The 25,361-nt window shown below is 38.9% G+C and overlaps 1 protein-coding gene across 19 annotated transcripts in view; it reads left to right on the top strand.

The window, feature by feature from the left end:
• The window catches only part of LOC122162915 (sarcolemma associated protein), a 76,003-nt gene extending 57,905 nt beyond the window's left edge, over positions 1-18,098 (top strand). For 14 of the 19 annotated variants that reach the window (XM_042823683.1, XM_042823691.1, XM_042823685.1 and 11 more), the window contains 7 exons: positions 4,955-5,077; positions 5,824-5,898; positions 9,911-10,231; positions 11,331-11,448; positions 12,138-12,309; positions 13,331-13,465; positions 17,894-18,098. In XM_042823683.1, the coding sequence (XP_042679617.1) occupies positions 4,955-5,077; positions 5,824-5,898; positions 9,911-10,231; positions 11,331-11,448; positions 12,138-12,309; positions 13,331-13,465; positions 17,894-17,983 (1,034 nt within the window). In that variant the 3' untranslated portion in view covers positions 17,984-18,098. Of the gene's footprint in view, positions 1-4,954; positions 5,078-5,823; positions 5,899-9,910; positions 10,232-11,330; positions 11,449-12,137; positions 12,310-13,330; positions 13,466-16,813; positions 16,904-17,893 lie in introns of all 19 variants that reach the window. The other 5 variants (XM_042823684.1, XM_042823686.1, XM_042823689.1 and 2 more) reach the window with 1 other exon arrangement.
• Positions 18,099-25,361: the final 7,263 nt, after the last annotated feature.

Raw genomic sequence — 25,361 nt, 5'->3', positions numbered from 1 at the left:
TGTTGCCCTCTTATTTTTCTTATGTTTAAATAAAAAATGTGTTTGAAAAACATTTTGTTACAAACATTAGCTATGTTACATATGCAGCCCAAGACTATTCCTCTTCACTCAGTGTGGTCCAGGCAAGCCAAAAGGTTGGACGCCTGTGGTCTAGGGTATGTTAAACTGAGGAGAAAGAGTAACTGAGCTCTTCAAAGACTAAAATTGTCTATAACATGGAAACATTCTTGTGCTCATGTGGATGTTTGGCATTGTTTCATTTGTCTTCATCCAGTTGAAAAATGCCTATTTGCTATTGAATTACATGTTATAATTAACTAGCATAACTCTTCTTCTCTTGAGGCTATTTATGGACATTCCTAGTTTGCTCTCATGAAAACATTTAAAAATATCTGTACAATGAATCATATGCCTGTGTAATTTTTATGAAGAGTCCTTAAGCTCAAAGTTTTATTTGCAGTTTTGTCAGAGCTACTTCATGTGCCTGATTTTGCCCTAAAAAGGATCTTATTTGCTACAGAAAGACTTTCGAGAGGGTTTGTTATGCATTCATATAATTAAGGAAGAGTGAGAACATTTTGGATCTGGCAGCTGTTTGGAATGCGGAAATGGCTGCTGGAGAAGGCAGTGCTCCTTTCTGTTTAACTGCTGGAATGTGGAGCACAAATACACGGAACAAGAAAATGATGAGATGTTAAATTGCTGTAGTTTCCTCCAAGTGTATTTTCCATCAATAAATTCTGAGTGCATTCAGGATTTGTTTCAACTTTATACGAGGCAGAATCTGGCAAAGATGAGGAAGGGGAAAAACTTGCACAGATTAGCAGAGCTGCTTGTTTTTTTCAAGAGGTAAACATCTCTATGGGCCATTTATAAGAGGTCCTTGGACATTTCTATATAGGCTGCCTGTGACTACTTATTACAAAGAAAAATTGCAAAGCTGAAAGCAAGTATATGTTGAACAGATGGTTACAAGCAATAAATGCCATTGGAAGTTCAATGATCTTGTCAACTTCCGTGTGTTTGTCAGTAACTCCAACATTGATCCATGGGATCTTATTATAAATGTTTACTGAATAGTTTAGTTCTCTGAATAGTGTTCTTTTAGTTAATAAACACTGAAAATTAGCAGTGGAAAGCTTAATAACCATTTGTTAATTGTTGCAGTAATAGCCAACTATACGTCTCATGTGTATGACAAATATTCTTAGGTGGCAAAAAAAATCTGATTTAGTACTTAATCTAGCATCTGGCAACCCTGCCTGTGGCAGGGGGGTTGGGACTTGATGGTTCTTGAGGTCCCTTCCACCCCAAGCCATTCAGTATGATAAATTTTCTGTGAATCTTACAAAGCTGAAGATAACTCGTGTTTTTAATTGTCTTACCTGAATCACATGAATGCTCTGAAAATATTCATCTGAGTGACCTCAGGAATCATGTCCTACTCTGAAAGGGAACTGTTGTGAGACTTGGGAGAAATACCAGCCTATTGCTGCCACAGGCTAAGACATGAATGAACATCACAGCCTGTGCGTGCCTCCATAAGCTCTCCTATCAAAACAAAAATAGAAAGACAAACACGCAAACAGAGCTTAGTTAACATCTTCATTCTTGTAAATGTTGATTTAATCTCAGTTTTGCTGGTCTTTTTAACTAAAACCTTATCGGTTCTGAGGTTGCAAAACCCCAGTTTATGTTAGATGGAAAAAATACCTTCAGGCGCTGTCGTAATCTTTAATGATCTGGAAGTAGTTGATTTTCCTCAAAACTGACCTATGGGGTAGAGTTCTTTATGAGGGAGAAAGTGTTGAATGTACTTTGAGAATGATTTGTTACAGACTGCATTAACTATTCTTTTTTATTTTTTTTAATCTACCAGTAGAGGAAAAGTTAAAGATTAACAATCTGGTGTTAAGGAAAACATGAGTGTGTAGGGATAGGCGTGGGAAAAGTGGGGTGACGAATCTCTTACAAGATAGCAAAAAATCTGGTCACAGATGAAAGCTTTCTGTGAGGATGGGTGTTTTTTATTGCTTTTGTTTGTTCATTTGGTGGAGTTTGTTTTTTTCAGTTACCTTAATGGTAGAACTGTGCTTAGATTTCTGAGAACAGTTACTTCGGTATTGAATACATGATGGATTATGTCTAAACCCAATAGTGGTTTTACTGGTTATGAATATAGCAATACCATCAAGATACTGTTTTTCAGATCTCAGTGTTAGCACTGAAGTGATGTTTGCTTTGCACTAGAAGGCATGAAAGAAATTGTCAGTTTGTGAGAGACTGGAAACCTGTTTTTTTTCCCATAGATGTGATTATATTTATTAGCTTTTGGTTTAGAAGCTTGTCAGGTGTATGGAAACTACCCTATTGCATTTGAGTAGGAAGGAGTTCTTACCTTGACATGCTGTCTCTCTGCTAAACTGATTATGCTGTCCCATAAGAATTCTTCATCTCCTTTAAAGCCGTGTTATCTTTCATGATGTGTCCTTTCACTGATTTGAAAATGCTGTCCACTAGGATGTTCATTTAGTGTGCCTATTGTTTGATTCGGGACACTGCTTCTTTATGCTTCTTTAATTTGAATGTAATTTGTCAGCTCCTTCATCCATTTCTTCTGAGCAGTCTCATTAAGGACTGAAAGTCTAATTGCCACAAATCTTTATCCATGAGAAGCTACGAACAAAACATCTCCAGTAAAGAGAAATCTGGGCTAGAAATTATAATAAGCTTATAAAAGAAAGTATTTGGATGAAAAATTGGGTCCTCTTTGTTCTTTCTGCTCACATAATTTTTTCTGAAAAAGCCTAAAAGTGCATGTGTTTCCATATCCCCTTGATCCCTTCAATTCATTACTGTGAGAATGGGAAAGACACAGCCTCTAAGAGGAACACAGTGTGAGAACTTTAGAATAATTTCATTAGTTTCCTTAATGGAGAAAACATAATTTACCTTTTGGGTTTTTGTTCTCTGCAGTCTGACTCCATCTTAAACCTGCAGCAATGGATGTTTATCAACCATAGGGCTGTGTGATGCGTGTACCTTCTTGTTCTGCCTTTCCTGTTTTCCATCATGTCCTGTGAACCGTTTCACTGATTCTCCTCCTTTGCCCTTCTCACCTAGCCTGGGTGCATTAAAAAGATGATGGTCAGCAGGTGAAGGGAAGTGATCCTTCCCCTCTATTTTGCCCTGATGAGACCACATCTGGAGTGCTGTTTCTGGGCTCCTCAGCTCAAGAAAGGCAGAGAACTGCTGGGAGCGTCCAGAGAAGGACCACAGTGAGGGGCATGGAGCATTTCCCTTATGAGGAAAGACTTGAGAGACCTGGGGCTGTTCAGCCTGGAGGAGACTGAAGGGGGATCTTATCAGTGCTTATAAATATCTAAAGAGTAAGAGTCAAATGGATGGGGCCAGCTGCTTTTCAGCAGTGCCCAGAGGTGGAACAAGGGGCTTTGGGCACAAACTGGAACAAGGGAACTTCTGTCTGAACATAAGCAAACCTTTTTTACTTTGAGGGTGACAGTGCACTGGAACTGGCTGCCCAGAGAGGTTGTGGAGACTTTCTTTGGAGATATTCAAGCCCTGTCTGGAAGCCTACCTGTGTGACCTGCTGTAGGGAACATGCTTTAGCAGGGGGTTGGGCTTGACAGTCTCCAAAGGACCCTTCCAACAGCTACGATTCTGTCATTTGTGATATAAAGGTTTATTTCTCTACCTATGTGGTCTATTAGTGCTGCTTATACTTACGACAGATCTTTCTGCACAGGCGCTGCTTAGGGAGAATTTGGTGTGAAAGTGCTTCTTGCCTTCCGTTCCTGATAGTACAGATGCCTGCAGGCTAGGGCGTTGTCTTCCTCTTTATGTTTCCGCATCTAATTCCTAATATGCACCCATTAGATGACAAATACATATTTGTCATCTTCTGTATGATTTAAATTATCCAAAACCTTCAGCTTTAAAAGTATTTGACTTCCATGACTGTACATCATTTCCTGTAATCAATCCCAAGAGGTATTTTGCATGCGTTTTTAATTAATTCAAAGCTTGCAGGGAAGAACATTTTGATGATTTAGTTTCACATGGTTGAATATTTAGATACCTGATTGTATTAAAGATGTGCCTAATAATTTAGTAAAATATTTAAGGGCAAAATCTGGCCCTTAGAGGTCACTGAAGAAAACAAACAGGTCTTCATTGAATCACAGAATCACGAAGGTAGGAGAAGACCCATAGGTCACCAGATTCAACTATCATCTCACACCACAAGTCCACACCAACTCGTGTCACTAAACACCATGTCTGCCTGTCTGAAAGAACACAGGTGGCAATGCCACCACCTACCTGAGCAGCCCATTCCAGTGCACGACTGCACTTTTTGTTAAGTAACTCTTCCTGATACCCAGTTCAAACCCCTGGCACAACTTGAGGCCATGTTCTCATCCTAACCTTTTCTTCATTCTGTTCTAGTGAATTCCCTAAGTTTTCATTTTCTTGTAGCTGAGGTTCACAGAAGGAGAGGAGGGGAGCAAGCAGAGTGGGCTCAGGGGTTGTGTGGCACAGAGTTCTTGCTCAAAGTGTGCTGGGGGAGGAGGTTACAGTAGCTTCCTTCTAAAAGTAGACAAGTAGTTAATGCAGTCAAGGATTGTCTTGCTGACTGTTTCTTCTTTTATGTCAATACAGGCAGCTTTGCTAATCAATACAGTATTTTTAAAAACTCTTGAATTTGTGTGTTCTTTTTATTTTACTGCATGTTTTTATAATTAATATTTTAAAGTATGTATGTTTTCCTCCTTTTAAAATATATTAATATTTTTTCTAATATTTACCTAATCCAATTTTGAGTTTACTTAACTAACTCTGGATTATTTGAATAGAAGATCACCAGACATCACATAATAGTGCAAAATAAACTGTTGTAGAAATGTATGCTTTAAAGGAAATGTTCTTTTGTCAGATGAACTTCAGGGTGCACAATCAGAGACTGAGGCTAAGCAAGAAATTCAGCAGCTGCACAAGGAGCTGATTGAAGCCCAAGAGCTAGCTAGAACAAGTAAACAAAAATGCTTTGAACTTCAAGGTGAGACCCCGATCAACTTGGTTAATAGGGTATCCTTGAAAATTGTATTTATCAGGTAGTCTTAGAAGGGGTTCTGGTTTTGTTGATTGTTAGATTTGGTTCCTAACACTCCCATCTCCAAAAACAGATTCATCTTCAAAACAGAAAGTTTGTTTTGTTTTCTTTTAATATATAATCAGATGGAGCCCCTGACTTTTTCAGTCAAGAATGACCAACTTCTTTTCACAGTACTGAAGTACATGTGAGCTCCATATATTTTATTCTTATCGAACATATTCTAGAATTATTGATTCACCTGTATTTCAGTCAGATAATGCATGTAGTATAATGCATTCAGTGATCATCCTTTTAAATATGGAGCTGCATCTTCGTCATCAACAAAACTGGTTGTTCTTAACAAGTAGTGTAGTCTAGTTTGATTGCACACTGTTCAGTGTTCTAAGAGATATTTACAGCTTTTTTTGCTTCCCACCCCTATGCCAGCTGCCATTTAGCACTCATAGTTTCTGGATCAGACAGATGATTGTATTAGTTTCAAATTAATTGCAATACTACATGATAATGGAATAATATCTCTAATTTGGTGTTTTTGTTAAACTACTTACACAGTTAACTAGCTTTAACCTACTGGAATAATCTGATTGTTTAAATCTTTTTGGATAAGAGGAAGTCATGACTAAAACTAATTACAAAACTGAAATACTTTTTACTTACAAACTTTTGGGCACATTCACTTTCATTTATAGCACTATTGGAAGAAGAGAGAAGAGCATATAGAGTGCAAGTTGAAGAATCTAACAAGCAAATAAATGTTCTGCAAGGTAAGAAATAACTTTTTCACTCCACTTTCCTAGGGAAAATACATAGCTTTAGCTGTTTTCATGTTATTATAAGCACAATTAAGGAAAATGTTAAGTGAATGTGTTTTAATTTTTTTTTTTTTACAATATCTCTGAATTATAGTTTAAAATATTACCTGTCAATTTCTATTTTTAGTTGTAACTTAGAAAATGCAGAAGTTATCTGTAACGTATTCCTCTTCTCCCTCTGTCTTCAGTACTTTTTTGTCAGCTTTGAATGATCCAGGGATTCTTACTATTTTACTATCTTATTTTATACTTTTTATACTGATTACTTAATATTTTATTTTATTTTACAATTCTTAGTGTTTTACCTTCTCCTTAAGCATTCAGAGGCTTTATCCTTTTGTTCTTCTCAGTCTCTTCACTTTATTGATAGAATCCTCTTGAATCATTTTTAATCCCTCCAAATCTCATTTAACCTTAGTATGCTGTACAATTTCTTCAACAGGGACATTGTGCTCTATGAAAAACAGTATGACCACTATCATGCTTCTTTCAGCCCAAAATAATTACACCAGAATTCAAATCCAGATTTATGTAACTCTTATTCATAACACAGAAGCTGTCATTTGCAAACTAGTGAAGCTCTGTATTGACAGAAAGTGTGGAACTAACCAGGTCTGTCTTGATATGGATTTGTTGAATCCCTTAGCTTCTTCTACATCCTTGTGTTGCCTGCTGTTTTAAAAGAATTGTGATAGCTCAAGCTCATTAGTCAACAGGCTGTCATTCCTGCCTTTAAATCAGTAGGGGTTATACTAGGACTCTTCCTTAGAGCAAACAGTAGTGTGAATACCAATTGTGAATTAAGGTGTGGATTGTTAAACGTGTAGAACCTTCATACCTCGTTCAGCTTGAGCAGAATGATGGTTAGAAGACATGAACAGACAGATGTAGTAACACCTATGGTTTTTTTCCACATAGGAAATAAAAATGGTTTGCTAAAGATATTTCAATGTATTGTAGTTTGTTGTGAGATGTGATACTTGATGTATACCAGGTACATTCACTGAGAAGCTTGTGTGATTGCACTATGTCATAGGGATGTCAGCAAAGCATATTTAGTTCTTCTGCTATTGCTCCTCTAAGGAAGAGCTTACATCCCTTCCAACCAGAGAAGTTGTTAGTTTTGAATTTTGTCCTGCTAATAATGAAAATCTTCCAAGAAATGAATGCTGTAGCAGAAGTTAAAAATTACAGTCTGATGGGCAGTTGTATGCAGAGCAAAGAAATATCTATTTATCTATTTAAAACAATTTGTCTCTTAAAAAGAAAAAAAAACCAAATGGTGGAAGCTTGCCAGAGCCACGCTTAACTGTGGCTTTGTCTCTTGGATGCTTTCCAAGTGAGTTTTGCAAGTGTTTTTTGCTCATCTCTCTCCACTGCAGTTTAAGGCATTCTGATGTTAGTCATGGGCTTGCTGCTTCCCAAACTCTCAGGGTGTGGCGTATCTCAAACTTGGGAAAGGTTGCCGTGATGTCATTGCTCTCTCTTGGCAGCCTCTGAACTGTAGTGGAGCAAAAAACCTGGACAGCTTCATACAGTAACATTTCTTGAAGTATTTCCGTGGAATCAGTATTTTAGGTCAGCTACTTGGCTTCTGTGTTCATCATACAGAAGAGAGGGTGCCATAGAAACAACTGAAATCCTGTCTCTACGTGTGGAGCTCCTTAGATGAGCAGATAGGTGAAGCAAGGAACTCCTTGTATCTCAAGTAACTAGCTACTACTTAAAAAAAAAAAAAGTGCAACGTTCAGTTCAGATGAGGTAATGGCTTACATAATTAAGAGACGTAATGGAAGCTTTATTTCTAATCACCCTTCCAAATTACACACAGTGTTTCAGAGACCACTCCAGTATTCTTCCTGTGTAAGGTACTCTTACACCTCATCAAACTTTAGAAACACTTGTATATTTTTGTATGTTTGTTCATGTCCTGCTTGTTTTCATGCCTTACAATTTCAAGGCAGAGATGTTCATAAATAAGACAGAAAGAAGAAAATGAAAATTTCTTTGAAAAACTGCTATTACTGAGGAGCTGGAAGTTGGTTGAGCTTGATAAAGAAGATAATACAAGGAAAATATAGTTGAAAAATCACTCCTTTGCTTTTTGATGGACTCCTGTTATGTTAGCAAGTCTAAATTCTTGGTGCTTTAGAAAAATATTGTTTCCTAGCATAATGGTTTGGGATGTTCAAAGCTTCTAATGAAACAATACGTGGCAAGGCAAAGATTAATGTTCTGCTCTCTTACTGTCAGATTGTTCTCATCTACTAGTTTGATTACTTTTCTATTAGAATAATTGTATAGAAATTGTTTCCAAACTAATGGGATGGTAATAAGCCTCATATTGCTCACATATGCAAAAATGCATTGTGCTGTTGTCTGTTATGGAACAAATGTATTGCTTCACCTGAGACAAGATTGCTGTGAAATCTACTTAGTGTAGTCTGTAATAGCCTGTGTGTATTGCAATAAGTAATAGCTGTCGTGTTTTTTTCCATGCTGTCTTTTCCTTTCAGTTGTTCAGAGATTCTTTAGTTCATCTATGAGATAAGTCTTGATAAAAGCCTTGCTGGAGCCTGTTGAGAGGAGGGGAAAAATGGTTGCCTTTTCTTTACTGTACATCAACTAGCAGCAAAGTTTCTGATTATACCTATATAAAGAATTGTACTTTTATCTCTCTACATTAAATGATGGAAGGACATCAAGCCTCACACATAGCTGTCGTGAAAGTCTCTCTTGAGCAGTTTTTATGCTGTATCAGTTTTCAGCGTGACTCATTTACACTCTGTCATCTTCTATAATGGATTGAAAGAACAAAAATAACTACAAGAAATCTGTGAAAGCTACTCAACCTTGGTTATCTCTCCAGTGCTTTCTGCTGTCCCTGTTTGCCCTTTGCTTCAGAAAACATAACATACAGCTATAGGAATATAATTCTTACCCTCTGGTATTTTGTATTAGGGAAACAAGGAAATTTGATCTCTTCTTCTCAGAGCAGTTCTGAATTAATTTTGGTAATTGCTTTTTCCAATGATTGAAAATCATTGAAATACATACGAACATTGATTGGTGTACTTCAAAAAGATACACAAAAAACACTTGGGAAATTATACTTTTTGCTTCCTTCAGTCAGAGCTTAACTATTTTACCCTTCCTACTGTAAGTATTAAGTATTTGCACAGGATTCTATTCTATTGCATATTTATGAAAAATAGTCATGCTCAGAGGAGATGCTTTTAGTAACCAAACAGTTTTGAATGGGAATAATTTAAAAGGTTTGCTTCATGCTGTTGAGAAATGCTGAATAGCCTAACACTTATGTGACTGCAGCATGTTTACAGCCCGTCATGAACAATAAAGGACCACTTATGGTTCAGTATACTAGGTGCAGCTGTCACTTTTCATCCAAAATTCAGCTTGACCTTTGCAAAATACTTTTTTTGCAAAGAAGTAATTTTAATTCCTTTACTACAAGTTTGGAGAATAAAGCACAAGCTAGACTCTGTGCCTCAAATGTTTAAAGACATCACAAATTAACTCCAACTGCTGAACAGGCAGATGTTTCCAATGTAGCTTTGCGGATCTGTTTGGCTTGTCACAGAAGCTTTCTTTCATTCTGTCTTGTCCCCTAATCCCCTGCATCTTTTTCTATAATCCTTGTTTTGCTTACAACCAAGTTGGATCTAAATCTTGGTTTCAGATTTCAGGAGAGTTGCTTTTATGTTACACAGGAGAACTCTGTCTAAGAATGCTTCGTCTGACCCTAATTCCAGTTTCTTTTAACTCTCTGTCATGCATGACCTCATGTCTTTTTTAAAGGAAAATCATTTGATAAGGTTAACATACTTTTAATTGCATTAGATTTCTTTAGTCCCATTAAATATCAACAAATTGATATTTTCAAAAATATTTTAGTTTTTCTGTAAGCACAGGTTATAAAATCATAACAATGTGTGTTTTCCAGCTCAGCTACGGAGGTTACAAGAAGATATTGAGAATCTTCGTGAGGAGAAGGAGAGTGAAATTTCTAGCACTCGAAATGAACTAGTCAGTGCTCAAAATGAAATACTGTCCCTTCAACAAGTAGCAGAAAAGGCAGCATCAGAACGAGACACAGATATTTCTGCTTTGCAAGATGAACTACAAACTGTGCGAGCAGAATTGGAGCGGTGGCGGAAAGATGCCTCGAATTATGAAAAAGAAATTGTCAGTCTACAAGCCAGTTTTCAGCTTAGATGTCAGCAGTGTGAAGAGCAGCATAAGGAGGAGGCTGCTCATTTGAAAGGTACTTGCTTAATAGGATGTCACAGAACAACACTGACAGCATCATCCTTCCCTTCAATTAGCTTAGATACACCTCTGATGTCAAAAGTAAGCTGAGTATAATGGTGCTTGGTAAACTTGTGCTGTTAGAGGAATTGATACAGCCACAGTTTTCCAAAAGAACTTGCATAAGATTTCCTTTATGAGGAAATATATATAATTTAAGCCTGTAAATGGACAGCTTCTCAACTGTTCTATAGCAAAGCTTCACTTGAGACGGTGCTGTATGGCTCAATAAAATTGTTAATGCAGTCTCCATCTGTGTTACAATACATACAGAATTAAAGTTTTATTCTGGAAGCATGATGTAGAGATACAAAAGCATTTTGTACAGATCTATGAGACTCATTTATTTGTGCTTCACTTTACATGTAGTGCACTCACTAGGACTGGTTGAGAGCCACTCTTCCAGGCCTGTAGCCTCAGGTCTTGAACGATCTGCTAAGGGAGCTGAGGAGCTGAAGCATTGTACACACTGCCAAGAAGCTGGCATATGTAAAATTTGTTTTGAATTCTAGGTCACTCAGTCTTTGTGAAGCTGTCAGAAAAGCTTTTTCCAATTCAGATTATAAAATTGATAATTGATAAAAATCAATTTTGCCATGGATTATTTCAAAGGTCTCATTTTAACCCTTTAGCTATTGTTTTAAATGTTCTGTTCCACATAGCAGAGACATGTATCTCATTATTGTTCATTACTTTCAATTTGTTTCCTATTTTCTGCCAAGAAATGAGCTTCTTCAAATATGCTTTTCTGTCACTTCTTCTAACATACTGGAACAGACCCATAAACGAGACAATTTTCTACTGCTTTGTACCTTAAAGAAGCTCACATTAAGAAGAGCACTAACTTGTATGATGGCACACAAACTATTCCTAACAGCAAGAGATACAGTTGTATGTTTCATAGATCCTTGTGATAGAATTCATGTAATGTGATTATAATCATTTGAGATTTACAGCTAATGGCAGATTTTTCCAACATTTACTAGTGGGTCTGCTTGACATATTAGTGAAATTACTAATTGTTAATTACTTGGATTAAATATTATTAATTACAGGAGAACTTGAAAAGTTGAAGGCAGAGTGGACTGCTCTGGAAGCTGAATGTGTTACGCTAAGGAAGGAAAACACTTCACTTGCATCTGAGCTTCAGCAACAAGAGAAGGAGCTTTCTAGGTAAGGGAACAACAGGCTTGTCCAGGAAAGTATCAGAGAAGCTTAAGAAGATTATTATTCTTTTTTCTTTCCCAAAGTGGTTCTTAAATGTCTGATGGTGTTTGTGCTAAATGGGTTGAAAGTTCCTTAATATCACAATTTTTGGCAGAACGTGCTTTCATATCAATTAGTTATAGCAAGCTTTTTTTTTTCCCCTGCAAATGCTTCTGTATTACTGCTCAGGTATTTTAGAAGGTATCCTGATTTATTTTGCTCTTGTCTTGTGCCACTGAAATAAGCAAAGAAGCATGTGTGCAAGCAACTGAAATGCTTCTAATCACCTTGGATAGGCTTCTTCCTTCAAATCATGAGTTAGTTTCAAAATGCTTTGGAATATATAATAATGAATAATAAAGTAAATAAGAAACTGAAGACATGAGGAAGAAAGTATTTATCATCTGTAATATAACTTAATTTAAACATGCAAAAATAAGTGCATGTGTATTTAAAAGCAAGTCTATGGCCTATCTTTTATAGCAGTACTTTGCGCAGGAAATCAGTGTTGATCTTTTGTTCTGTGACTGCTCCAAGATGATTTCTCCATATCAAATAAAAATAACGTGAAGCTCAGAGAACAAAAACTGTTTTAAACAAATAATTTCTGTTTAAATTGGAGGTAGAAGAGGAACCAATTGAATTTTGTTTTTCAGCTCTCAGAAGCAGAGTTTAGCTCTAACCAGCAATATAAGTGTTCTTGAAATGTCTCGAAAAGAACTTGAAGATCAGATGGGATCTTTGAGAGAAAAACATCAGCAGGACGCAGCCAGTCTAAAAAGCCAGCTCAGTGAAGCTGAGAGTCAAGCAAAGGATGTTCAGAAAGAGGTAACAGAACATTCCTGCTTTGAATTAATCCAGTGCCCTCTGACTTTCCTTTTATTTCAATATAAAACAAGTAAAAACTACAAATTTTTTAGTAATTAAACTTTTTCTTCCTTTAATTGCAAGTACGTTTGTGTTAGCTAACAGTATATAAATTGGGAGTCAGATCTTGAAGGAAGACTTAAAATAAAATGGCTTGTGTATCCATTCTGGGAACTTCCTAAAGTTTACTTTCATGCATCACCTTGGTGAATATACTTATAAGCTGGTCTGTCAGGTGAACCCTTATTCAGAATGTTTCTGATCATCACTGTAATTAAGTCTTGTTATGAGTTATGAGTCAAAATGGATTTTTTTGCCAATGTGATCTTTCTAGTTAGATTTACATTTGATTTCACGACAGACCTTTAAAGAAGCACATTCTTTAGAGGTCTGTTTGTCCTTTCTTCAGAATGGATCATCAGGCTTTTACAGATGATAAAAAGTGCTTAAGGAAAAGCTAGCATTTCAAGCCTGACTTCTGAAAATCATGTCTGGAAGAAGGCTGTCATCTCTATCAATTACTTGTTTATTTTTAGGAGCAGCTTGAGTGAAGTTTCTGCCAGTCACTGCTGTTAGTTTGTGTTTCGCAATCTTTTTCTTTGTTTTGTCATGAACTCATCCCCGTTGCATTCCTTACCATTTTTGGAATTTGAAGGGAGCAGTCTTGCTAATCTTTGTGTTTGCAATCAGATGAGTTTGTAAAGATGCTTATCCTTTCAACTTCTGGTAAATGCCAGTACTGAAGGCCATTGGTTCTGCGCTTTCTAATCCCTATTAACGACAAATACAAATAAACTTGTTTTCAGTAGATAAAATTGAACACAGAGTAAGGTTTTTCTATCTTGCTTTTGTAGAGAGAGTGCATTGATCCAAAGCAAGTTACACTAGGCAGTGTGGGCAGAAAGGAAGCCACACACTAAGCAAATGTAAGCATGTTTTTGGGTGTCCAGAGGTCTGTAGCCTTCTTTCTCTTTGCATTTAGTATGAAAGAACACAGACAGTGCTCTCAGAACTGAAAGCGAAGTATGAGATGGCTGAACAAGAAAAACAGTCAATCACAGAAGAGCTTAAACAGTGTAAAGAGAACCTGAAGCTGCTGCAAGAAAAAGGAAACAACGTAAGTCTGTACAAAGTATTTGGGGAAGTCTGGTTGTGACACTGACAGTTTTCTTGATTAAGAGAACATCTTCAGTATTGAACAGAAAAGGCTGGACTTCAAAAGGAGCTATGTACCATATTGCATGCAAAATTCCATTCTGGTACTACCTATTAAATCTGTAGGTCATTACACGGGTACAATTACATATACCAATTAGATTTGCAGTTGCATGACAGTTTTAAAAACAGCCTTACTGTTGTCTTAGAAAAAAATCTAGCTTAACTACTCATTAAGAACTAGGCAAAACTTCCCAGTTTCAGAGACTGACACATGGGTAGAAGCTGAGAAACCTGGATCCAAATGAGTTAAGCAACTTTCTTCAAGGTGCTTTTATTTTATTAGTGATTATTACGACATGTGTTCCCTCCTCAGTCTTGCTCATGCTTCTTAACAGTGATTATCCCTGGTCAGCTCATGCTTTATACATGCAATTGAACCATCCTTTCTATCCACTCATGGAAGTAATCCTTTTCTGTTACATTTGGATAGGCTGTGTTGTTAGTATTGAGTTTACAGCTAGAGACAACATTTTTTGTTTCTTTTTTAATACTGAGACTTCTGAAATCCTTCAAAAGTTAAGAGTGTGACAAGTGTTATAAAGTAATTACAGCCTTTTTACTACTGGGATGGCTGGTTTCTTCTCTTCCTGTGCTGCTGTTATGAACCCCCCACATGGACAGCACAAAATAAAAGGTTTACAAGTACTGTTCTCTACAGTTATCTGTGTTCTAGGGCACAGAATAAATACTTATTCCATAGCCCACTTATTGAAAGCAAACCTCTGACATAATAGAGTTAACAAAGATGTGAAGAACTCAAAGCCATTCTCATTTTTTTGGCTGTATTTTCATGAATGGGATGTTAATGTTCTCTTGGAACATACTTCTGCTTAGAATTTTCTGTAATGCCTAAATAATGTTGAATTACTGAAATAGGCAGAAGTACAAAAAAAAAAAAAAAAAAAAAAAACTTTCTGAATGGAGAGATCATGCTAAAATAACTGCAGATGTGAGATTTTTCTGCTTTGTTAAAGCATTAATCTCAGTGTTGATTCATGAAAAAGGAGAGCAAGTTGAGGGAAGAAAAACACTGTGGAGGGAATTGGAGAAGCAGGTGAAAACTTGCAAGGTAAGGGAATTTCTAGGAAGAATTTGGGATGATTGTCAAAATGATATAAGGAACCACAGCAGTTGCCAAAACATTTTTAAAGGAAAGGTACAAGATTTGAAGCCTAAAGGTCAGGCTGTGATGCAGAGCATCCAACCATATAAGGACTTGCAGGACGAGCTTGCTATTCAAGCAAGCATTACTCAGTCAGTAATGTGAAATATGTCTGTTTTGTGGAATATTTGAAGCATCTTGAATCCTGGGCTGACTTCCAAGGTCAAATTTTTAAAGTTCTGTTATCCCCTATTTGCTGGAAACCTTATCTGTTACTCTATTTGTGAGGACAGTGTCCTCGAGAGCACAGCTTCCCACTGTGGGATTTATTTATATTTGTGGCCAGTCTCTGAGTTTGCACATCTATGGATTCTAATACCGAACGCATGTTTTTGATGAAGCATCTAATGATGCATTTCTGTGCAATAGGGAGATTTTAAAAATGTATTTTAATAAGCTCATGAGGGGCAAAATATAATCCTTTGAAGGAAACCCCATGAAGTTATCTGGTGGACTAATAAAAACTACAAGAGTGAGGGCTTCTCTGTTCCTTTTAGAACGTCATTAAAATATAAAGTTTTTATGCTTTCCCTGTCAGAAAGATAAAGCTTATTACTCTCCAAAAACCCAACCAAGCAAAAAAGAACCGCAGTTCTGTGTTCTGAATTGCTTAGCAGTGTGGTGTATTGCTTGTGCTTGCATGTTTGTAGTCACTGATTATTTCCTGATGCTCTTTACATGAGGGATTTGTTTATGTGAACAGTTTGAGATCGTGAGCTGCTGTCACGGAGTTGACTGAAGCTTTTGGCGCTTTACTGAACACTGCTGTGATAGTTTCTGCCCATCTGCTTTCTTTGGGGAGATGGCACTGATTTGTGGCACCAATGACAAGAAAAATATGCTGCATGGAAATTAATAGTTGCACATGATTTGTCTGTCTGATATTCACCTTGAGTACAACAAATCTGAATTACTGTAATGGTAAGAATTGAATGGCAAAGATCAGAATACCTACTAAAATAATTCTGAGATTTCTGTGTTCTTAACCATATTGGAGATTCTATGATTGACTTCCTCAAATTCAAAACAGAATGAGATTTTATTTATGGATCACAATATTTTAGGAAGTCTCCAAACATGAATTTATCATGTATTTATTTGGCTGAACAAAATCAAAGTGAGTTCAGCACAAAGAAGTTCTTAAGAAAATATTTAGCATGATTTGAACTTAACCTCTGTGTGTCTGTGTATGTGCACAAAATATATAGGCTAGGATATGGAGAAAGCAGATGTCTTCCTGGGACAGCTTAAAAAGAAATTAGGTCCATTTTTGCTTCTTGTGTATTGTTATGAGGATAAAGGCTCCCTCTCCAGATTGTGAAGCAAAGTAGTTTCCAGTTAATTGAGAAAATGTGCAGATTCTTGTAATGAGGCCATAAGCTAAAGGAACCCCTTCAGTCTTGCTAGCTGGTAGTTTGGCCCAGCTGCATCATTGGATCAGTCTTCAGAACTGCATTTGCTCACAAGGCTGATGCTGTACCAGAGATGCTGATCTTTGTGGTGTCTCTAACAGAAATATACTTCTCTGCTTTATAGTAACTTAGTGCTGATTGTACACTGTGTAATAACCTCACAAAGATCTGAACTACTGGGTTTGCCTGCGGACGTAGTTGTTATTGATTCATTAATGGAGGAAAGAGATTGTTTTTCTTGGAGGCTGATGATGGAAAGTAGGAAAGGCGGAATGAAGAAGCAGCTGAAAAATTCAATCTCTGGTACGAGTCTTTCTGCCTTACGAAATCCAGTTGGGATTTCCAATTACTTGCACTGACAAACTAAAGACAAATAGATATAAAATACAGGCAAATAAGATTCATTTTGTTTCTAAGTGCTAAATTCCAAGTTGAGATGAAGTTTCTTAGAGTATTTTCTTCTTACTTCCCTTTATTTTTGAACGTTCTTGTTCATTTGAGTAGAATGGTGTACTAACTTTGTATACCAGATTAGATAATGCTGTATTATTAGATGTCTTTAATACATTTCAATTAAAACAAAACTCACTGACTTATTTTCCCCTCTCTAAATCATCTTTACCTGATTGATTTATAGCACAAAGTGATTTTTAATATCCCTTCCCTTCTTTAGCCTTCCATATTACAACCCGTCCCAGCCGTATTCATCGGCCTAATCCTGGCTTTCCTGTATTGGTGTTACGGCCCATTGTGGTAGCGAAAGGTACAAGCACTACTGTTCAGTCGATGTATGTTTGTCCCTCTCACCTGTTTGTGCCATTTCTGTATAAAATAGTGCATGGTGAAGTGCTCACAGGTATTTCTTTACCTGAAGCAAACCCTTCATTTAATACGCCATTCTGTTGATACTGACGAGCTGAACGATCAACTAATCATTTAACATCTGTCTGATTCCTTTAATTCTAACAATCAATTTCATTCTAACTGGTTCTGAACGTGCCTCTTCTAACTTGGTCTCAGTTTGTCTTTAGCAAATGGGCTACCTTTTGCACAGTGCTGTGATGCTAGGGCCTGTAAGAAAGCTTATTTGCTTAATTAACTATGAAAAATGAAGAGTTTGCCTCTCAATAACAACAAAAGTCAAGCTTTGGTTCTTATTTATGGACTAAGATATTCCTCTCTGGCTGTAAACACTTTTATTTTTCTCACTTGCTGTGAAGAAGATGGAAAAAAGACGAGAAATAGGTGGTTGGTTTGTATTCTGACCTCTCAGCTTGCATTTTCTCTACCGCCTCCCAGTGTGTTCTTCTCTTACTGTCATCATAAAATGTCGTGACAATCTGCTAGAAATGATTTTGTTAGGATCTGTTATGAACTGATGTCACAGGTCTGGATTTAATCCTTCAAAAGCCAAGTTAAAGATGTCAGTACTGCATAAACCTGTCTGGCAATCTCTGTGCTCAAGTGCTGTTTTAAAGACCTTAAGCCCTCGCAGTTTGAACAGCCAGTTTCTTTGAGGTGCGAATGGTAACGAAGCTGAAATACGGAACTGCCAAAGGTGGTCCTCAGTCATGAGGAGTTCTGTTCTTCCCTGTGTTCACTCCAGGTCAGGGTTAGCCTGTGCTAGGGCTCGTGGGTAACGATGTAGTGATGCCTGTCAACAGGTACTCAGGACTTTGAGGAACCACGGGGTAAAGTGATTAGTATGAATCAGAGCAAATATGATATTGATTTTTTTTTTCTCTCCACACAGAGACAATGGCCTTGGATGCCTGTGATGGCAGCTTTGGTTGCTGTGACAGCCGTGGTGCTGTACCCAGGCCTAACCAGAGCTTCTCCATGAGAACTGTTGTTGAATCCATACACCGTCCTCCCTTTAGAAGCTGGCAACATTCATATACTGAGGGAAAACAGATTAATTCTCTTCCTTTTTTTTTTTTTTTTTTTTTTTTTTTTAACCTCTTAATACAGCACAGCTCTGCGTGAGAACAGCAGTAGGGTCATTTGCTTTAAACTGTATAAAATGTATCTGTCTATAAAGAGGGAATAAAATTGTGATTCATCATACTGTGAGCAATATTTTTGCTTACAATTTCATGCAAGTTTTAAATTAGTTTGTTGGGATTCTGAATACTACAATGGTGGCCTAAAGTAGACTTCTTGGTACCAAATTATTTGTAATGGCTAGGTTTGTGGGCACGTACTTTAGAATCTGATTGCCAGATTTAAAAGGAAAAACACACTTTGGATTTTGGATACCCAAGCCAAGTAACCTTACGGAAGCTTGGCAAACAGATGCAGTGCACTCAGTGCCTTGCAGTGTGATGCTCTTCGAAACCAGTACGCCATTTTACTTGCTGTTAGTCACTGAGCTGTTGGGAACAAGGCTTAAGAAAACTTCCTACTCCTTTTGAAGGAAACATTTTTCTTTGATAAGGATTCTTTTATTAATGATTTTGGGGGGGGGAAAAAACACAATTCATGTCCAGCCTTAAAAGAGATAAATATTGATGGTGGAGACCAGCCTAGAGTATTTAGCGTGCGCGTGTGCGAGTGCAAGCATGTGTGTGTTCCTGAGTGAACTGAGGTATTTCTGGGAGCAAATACTTGGTCATTTGATGGACATAGTGCAGTGATTCAACTTACATTAACTTTACTTTGAATGTAATTTATTAAATTTCATGTATTTAAAGAGGTGCGTTCTTTAAAAGTATGAATACTTTTTCACATATCACATTGTATCATTTTATTTTTTCAGTCATTTGATACTTTCTGACTGAGCTGGGGAAGCTCTTTGAATAAGCTTTTATGATGTAACTTTGTTATGAGAACTGCTACAGTACATCGTGATTAGCTGAAAATATTCTTAAGTTGCATAAAATACTACAAAATTGGAATCATCTCTGGTGACGTATGGGCCAGTTGAAGATGATTTTAATTTGGTAGTAAAACTGTGTGCATCCTCATCACATGGCTGTAAGTATGATGCAGTGGTCCCCATTACAAAGTTTATTTTCCTTATCAAAGTGCTATAACTATTGCTATTTGCTGACTTTTGGTGGGAATCACTGTAGGTAGTGCTGAATTAAACGTAGACTATAGTTACTCTGTTCAGCTCAACAGTTCTGTCAAAAAAGTTTATTAAAGACTTAAACAATATACTGAAGAATGGTAAAGTAAAATGGCTTTGCTAAGGGAAACTTCAAAACAGGGAGGTAATCTCAGCAATTAAATTGGCTTTAAACAATTGTATGGCAATCAACAGGTAGATTAAATATTTAAATAGAAATTTAGTATATAACTTACCTTGTAAGGTTTTGAGGATCATTGTCCTTTAATTAAAGGTTCTGTCTTAAGTTACATGGGATTTTCTATGGGGAGGATTACTAGTATTGGCAAAAATAGTCCACAAGTGACTTGTAGAAAATATTGTCATTTAGTTCATTCATTTCATCACTTTCAGTTGCAGGAAGCCACCCAACCACAGAACACTCGTATGCCAGTGGTACTCAGTACCTCTTGTATATAGGTTATTGCAAATATTGTTCTGAAATGCTTACCTTCAGAATTACATTTTTTTAAAGTAAATAATTGTTTTAAATCTATTTTGTAAAGATATAAAAATACAATAGAATTTCTGGAGTACAGATTAAACTATTTGCACTAACACACGTGATGTGCATGATTTAATAAAATAACTTTACTCTCCCTATGCATGTTTGAGTTGGATCTCATTTGAAAAACAGTAGACTCATGCTAAGTTTATTTTGTGCTAGATACTGCCATAATTACTAGGCACAATGTCTGCAGCATGTTCAGTAATACAAAAAAACTTTTTTTTTTTTTTTACGTTGTGTTTCACATTTGCACTGGTTTAAGTTTTTATCTAACTGATCTCTCTCCTCTCTGTGGCTTTTGGAAAGAGAGGGGGAAGGAGAGGGCCATGAAGAACGTGACTGCTGGGGAGAAACGAACAGTGATTACATCTGAAAGTTGGAGTGTGCCTGAGGCCGAGGTCACGAGCTCGGAGGAGCAGTGGGTTTGGAAAGCCCTTCTAGGGGAGGGGAGCCTGCTGCTGCCTTCTCAGGTCTTAGTACCCCAGCTCCCCGTTGTCCCTCCTGCAGCCACTGTTCCTTTTGCAGCTGGTTCTCTTCCCTCCTCCCTGCTGGTAGCACGTAGACATGGTGTGAGGAGGTGGAGCAGAGGCCAGCAGCACAGCCTGCCGAGCCCTGGGGCTGGTGGTGGGAAGGGCTGTGAGCTCCTTGCGACCAACCTGGGGAGCCCACGGCCGCTGGGTGCCCCACGCTGAGCTGCGCTGCCTGGGACGTAGGATTGAGTTTGTATTAAAGACAAATGCTGCGTTTTGAGAAATCTCTAGTGCATCAGAGAGCTGAAATTTGAGACGTGGATGTATTAAAGGAGAAAGATTTAATTAGGTGCATGTGTGCATATTTATCTTGCATACACAGATGCATAATACACACTGCATGGTGTTCATGCTTATGAGTATTCCTGTGTTGCCCTAATACTGTGCCTTTCCCAGGAGTTATTGACATTTGCATGTTCAAAGTTATCAGGAATCAACTAAAACGCACAGTTCACTCTTTTTGGGAGTCCCTGGATGATGGTTGGAGAACAGGAGGCTCCCATTCTCCAGCGCTTTGACACGGAAGTTCTGTAGGCACTCTGTCCACAGACATCGCAGCTGTTTTTCCTTGTGTTTGTTATGGTAAATATCTGTGCTCTTCGACATTCAGCTTTAGGTTTTCTTTTTAAACTGTGAGGCTGGATGAGCTAAGCCTTGCAGATACTTCAAGAGCAGCTTTTCACAAAGCATTTCAGATGCTCTGAATGTTCTGGTAAAATAAGTGCTCTCAGCTTGCCCTCAGTCTTGAAGTTTTAAGAGCTTTAATAGTAAGAAAGTCTGAGAATTGTTGGTTACTAGCTGAATTTGGAAGATTAATGTAATATCTGAACACTTGTTCTGAAGTCTTGACTGAGGCACTTTTTTTTTTTTCTTTGATTTTCTTTCAATAGAAATTCCACTGACTCTGGGGGACTACTGCAGCAGCAAGCCTCCTATTTATAACGTAAAGAATGCATTGTAACCTTGCTATTCCTTGCAGATGAGCTAAAGATGTTTCCCAAAACCTTGGCCTGATTTTCCTTCCAGTCTGGGTGTTTTGGTGCTAAAAGGAGAATTGTGAACCTGCACAACGCATTGCGAAGTTCTCTTACAAAGCAGCCTTAGTGAGATTTAGTATCAAGTGACTGATGGCTGAGGCAAAAGGAATCATCTGTGCATGCTTTTCTGGGGTATATTCTTAAGTTGTGAGGATTTTTAATCAAGTCTTCCAAAGTAGATTCTGTTCACATTTTCAGCGCACTTTACATAACATCTTGAATGTCTCCTGCCTTAATCTGTGTGGTTCTGCCACTTGCAAGAGCCATTTCTTCAGTTTGAATCTTCTCTGATGAACATGCTGCAGCTGTGCACTGGGGCTGGCCAGATCCCACCTGCGGCCTTTATTCCCTTTGGGCTTTCATGTACCATAGCAACGCATTTCAAGATTTTGAGACTTCATTAATATAGTGATAGGATGTAGGAAGGAATTAGAAGCCATATCCCTCTCTTCTGTCCATGTTCCTCTTCTGTAAGCCTCTGGATTTGTTTGAAAGGCGATTGTTTCCAGCAAACGACTGCACCGAATTCCTCAGTCCAGCTGTTTTACTTCTCCCATTGTGTGTGTGCTTATGGTCACCCAGCTCCTTCCTTCCTCCCGTGGCTGGAATGGGGCTGTGGTGTTTCTGCTCTTCCAGCCTTTCCTGCCTTTTTCCTTTGTGCCAAATACAGATCTGTGAGCAAATGTTTGCCTGCAGAGCCAGGATCTTCTGCTTGGAGAGGGCTGCACCCACTGTTGCTTTAAAAACCAGGTGCTGGCACAATTTGGCCTAAAATGTGGGAGCAAATCAGCAGCTGAAACAAAAGCCTCGGTGGTGGTGGCTCCCTGAGGCTCTGATTGCCATTCATTTGCAAAGGCGGAGGGAACGCGTGTGGCATTTCTGATCTGGGTATCACAGTCATGAAACTTTACTGATTGCTTTTAACATCAGAAAAGCATAATGTTAAATGACAGCGTGTATTTTAGAAGCAAGGAAACCTTTATTTAAGAACTTCAGGAAAAGAACTGTTCGCCTGTCTAGGTAAGTTACCAAGCAGTTACTGGACTCTTGTTTCAAAAATAATAATCATGATTTGCTGATTGAATTCATCTAGTCTTGGCTCCCCTCCATTAGACTGCAGTGCCAATCCTTCTGAAGGATGTCCTGCTACTGCAGGAGTTGCCCCGATCCAGGCATTTTATGCACTGGGATCAAAGTACCTTCTTAATCCTGCTTTATAGGAACGGATTGAGCTGCTTACATTTTTCTTTCATCCCTCTAGCTTTTGCTGACAACTTTCAAATTTTTCTAATTTTGTGAATGTTCTTTTTTGGGAGTGGATGTCAGAACAGAACGTGCTCTTACAGTAGTGACCTTACTGACATCGTGTAAACAACAAGATTTGCGTCCCGCTCTGATGGTCCTGTTTGGCCATCTCACACATCCCCAGGACCTTTCTTGTATTCATGGACTTCCAGCATTTGGATTTTAATCCTGTGAATCAAATCTGCATTCCTCACAGTGGTGTGGCCCTGTGGTATCTGACCTTGAGGTATTGCTCAGCACTTATGGCTGCAGATGGGCAGAACAGGGCAGGAGCCCCATCCCATTATTGCTTATCCCTTCACCCCGTGGGGTTGTTGGTTTTTTTCACCCCTAAGATTTGAACAGCACTGACTGTTGAAGCTTTTCTACATTTTTGATCAAAAACTGTTGAATTTTAGCCAGCCAAAACCAGAACCCTGCAGCACAGACGGGAAAACACTCATAGGATGATTACATTGCTTAAGGCGGTTGTTTTTTTCTTAATGTCTTTCTTAATGGTTTGTTTTTTTTAATGTCAGCTATTTTTAAGTCTGGGTTATTAGCAGCAGTGATAGTGCAGTGATCATTTTGATTGGACTGTGAAATGACTTACAGAAGCTGTGGGACAGGAACACCAACACACTTCTTGAGAAGCTGCCCTTGCCCATTACTGCCACTTTCCTCTCCAAGTCATTTCTAATTCCAAATCAGGTCCCAATTTTTCAGCCCATTGAGTTTTGCTCAACGTTGTTTCCAGTGCTGGAAGTGAAACGTTTCTGCTGCTCAGGTGTGTGTGTGTGTAACTGCTGGTGGAGGCTGTGCTGGTGTGTGCTGGATAGGTGATGGTTGTTTGTAACGGTGAGAAGGAAGGGTAGCTCTGAGATGGGATCATTTGGCTCGTGTTTCTTTCAGTGCCCTTTGTTGGAGATTTCGTCTTTTATGAGCACCACACGTGTACTACGGGTGTTGAAATGGGAGCTTTGGTATGGAATGGAGTTATTTAAATCTTTAAGTTTATATTCTATTTGTATATTTCTTGTTAGGGGTTTTCACTCTGGAAAATACTTCTTTTGGATATGTCATCAGTTTTGATGTGACACAAATACTTGTCTTGAAGGATATAACAGCTCTTATTTAAAATGTTCCAAATATGCAATATGTCTTTTGGGATGAATAAATGGTTAAAAGAATAAATAGACAAGAATAAATCTACAACAGCCCAGCAAGCTGATGTGCATCGTGCATAGTCTTTCATTCAGCCAGACCGCAAAGCGCAGCGCCACGCACTGTCCCAGCCGCGCTGCAGGCCCTGGCTCTGGGGCCGCAGGGAAGGAGCGCTGGGCCCCGCGCTGTCGCCTGGCCCTGGGCCCTGGGCCGTGCTCTGATGCGTCTCCGGGTGACTTCTGCTTATTGAAAGCTAAGCTGAGAGTTAACACTTGCCTGTTGTACCAGGTGTGTTAGTGTTGGCACCACCTGTCCTCGCTGTTCTCACTGCTTGGCCTCCATAAGCGCTCAGCAAGTCAGTGGATGTCTCAGGTGCCACTTGTTCCCACCTGGAAGAATTCGGTTTGACACCTTTCCCACAGATGCTGCAGACTGCTCCTCTGCTGCCCTCTGTCACACAGCAACAGCCTGAAATGACATACTGGTGGGAATGCTCAGCCTCTGCTGCCGTGCCCCTGATATTGTGTGCTAGCACCATAAAACAGGAGGCGCTGCTGTCAGAGCTGCCCTCGGGCACGCAGCAGTGACGGCTGACTGGCACTTTGTGTTGCAGAATGTAACTGTGCAGCTGGGCTTAGCAATAGAAATGCACTGCTCAGGTGTTTCCCCGCTTCGTGGCTTGTTGTACTGGCATGGCAGTGAGTGCAGAGCAGCAGTGCTCACACTCGGTGCACGTGCAGCTCAGGGTGGCCGTGTGCTGCTGCCTTTGCTGCCGTGGCACCGTGTGCTGCAACGGCCCCGAGTCCCTTCTCTGCTTTATCAGACATGTGGGATCTGCACTGCCTGGGCTGTGCTGTGCTGCTGGCTGCCCTTAGCAGGGCACACAGCGTGTGACGGAGCTGCGGTCCGTGTCGGGACGGAGGATGTGGCCACAGTGCCAGCAGAGATCTCTGAGAACCATCTCAATTCTTCTCGTGTAACACGGTGTTAATGTCCTTCATTTAACGTAGATGGGCTCCAGTTGCTATGAAAAACATTTCACACTGAAGATTACTAAAGCATGGTAAGTTCTTGTTCTAACAAATAAAGATTGGTTACTGGGTGGTTAGTTATATTGCAGTTATATTCTGCAATATATGGTTAATGTTGGTTAATGATGGTTAATGTTTCTTCTTTGTTTCACATGCTCCAAGCGGGGCTCAGGGCTGGCTAGATGCTGCTGGCTGGGGTGTTTTGTGGGGAAGCTACTATGCTGGTTTTATTTTTGAGAGTTTGAGCACATGTTGGAAATCTTCTGCCCTTTTGTGGTGCGAAAGTATGAAGTTGCAGCTCTGTAACGGGAAGGTTGCAGTCTGCAGGGCGAACTTGCAGGGCTGCTCATCTTGATGAATAGCAGTGCTGGCGGTGCTGAGCCGTGCCAGCAGCTGTCTCTGATGGGGTGAAAGGGGCCGATGAGTCACGGTGCAGTCACATCCTGTGAACGCTGGTTGGGAACATCACCACCTCACCCTTCCTTCTTCTGAATAACAAAGCTGAAAGAAGGTGAAAAGAGCACTCTTGGAATGTGAAAAACGGAAGTCCAGTCCTTC

The sequence above is a fragment of the Centrocercus urophasianus genome, unplaced genomic scaffold, assembly GCF_019232065.1.
Source record: "Centrocercus urophasianus isolate 14NV4802_14NV808 unplaced genomic scaffold, USGS_Curo_1.0 seq_22, whole genome shotgun sequence".
Taxonomy (NCBI): Eukaryota; Metazoa; Chordata; class Aves; order Galliformes; family Phasianidae; genus Centrocercus; species Centrocercus urophasianus.
Note: the sequence above shows the minus strand (reverse complement) of the source record. Positions and strands in the feature narration are given on the sequence as shown.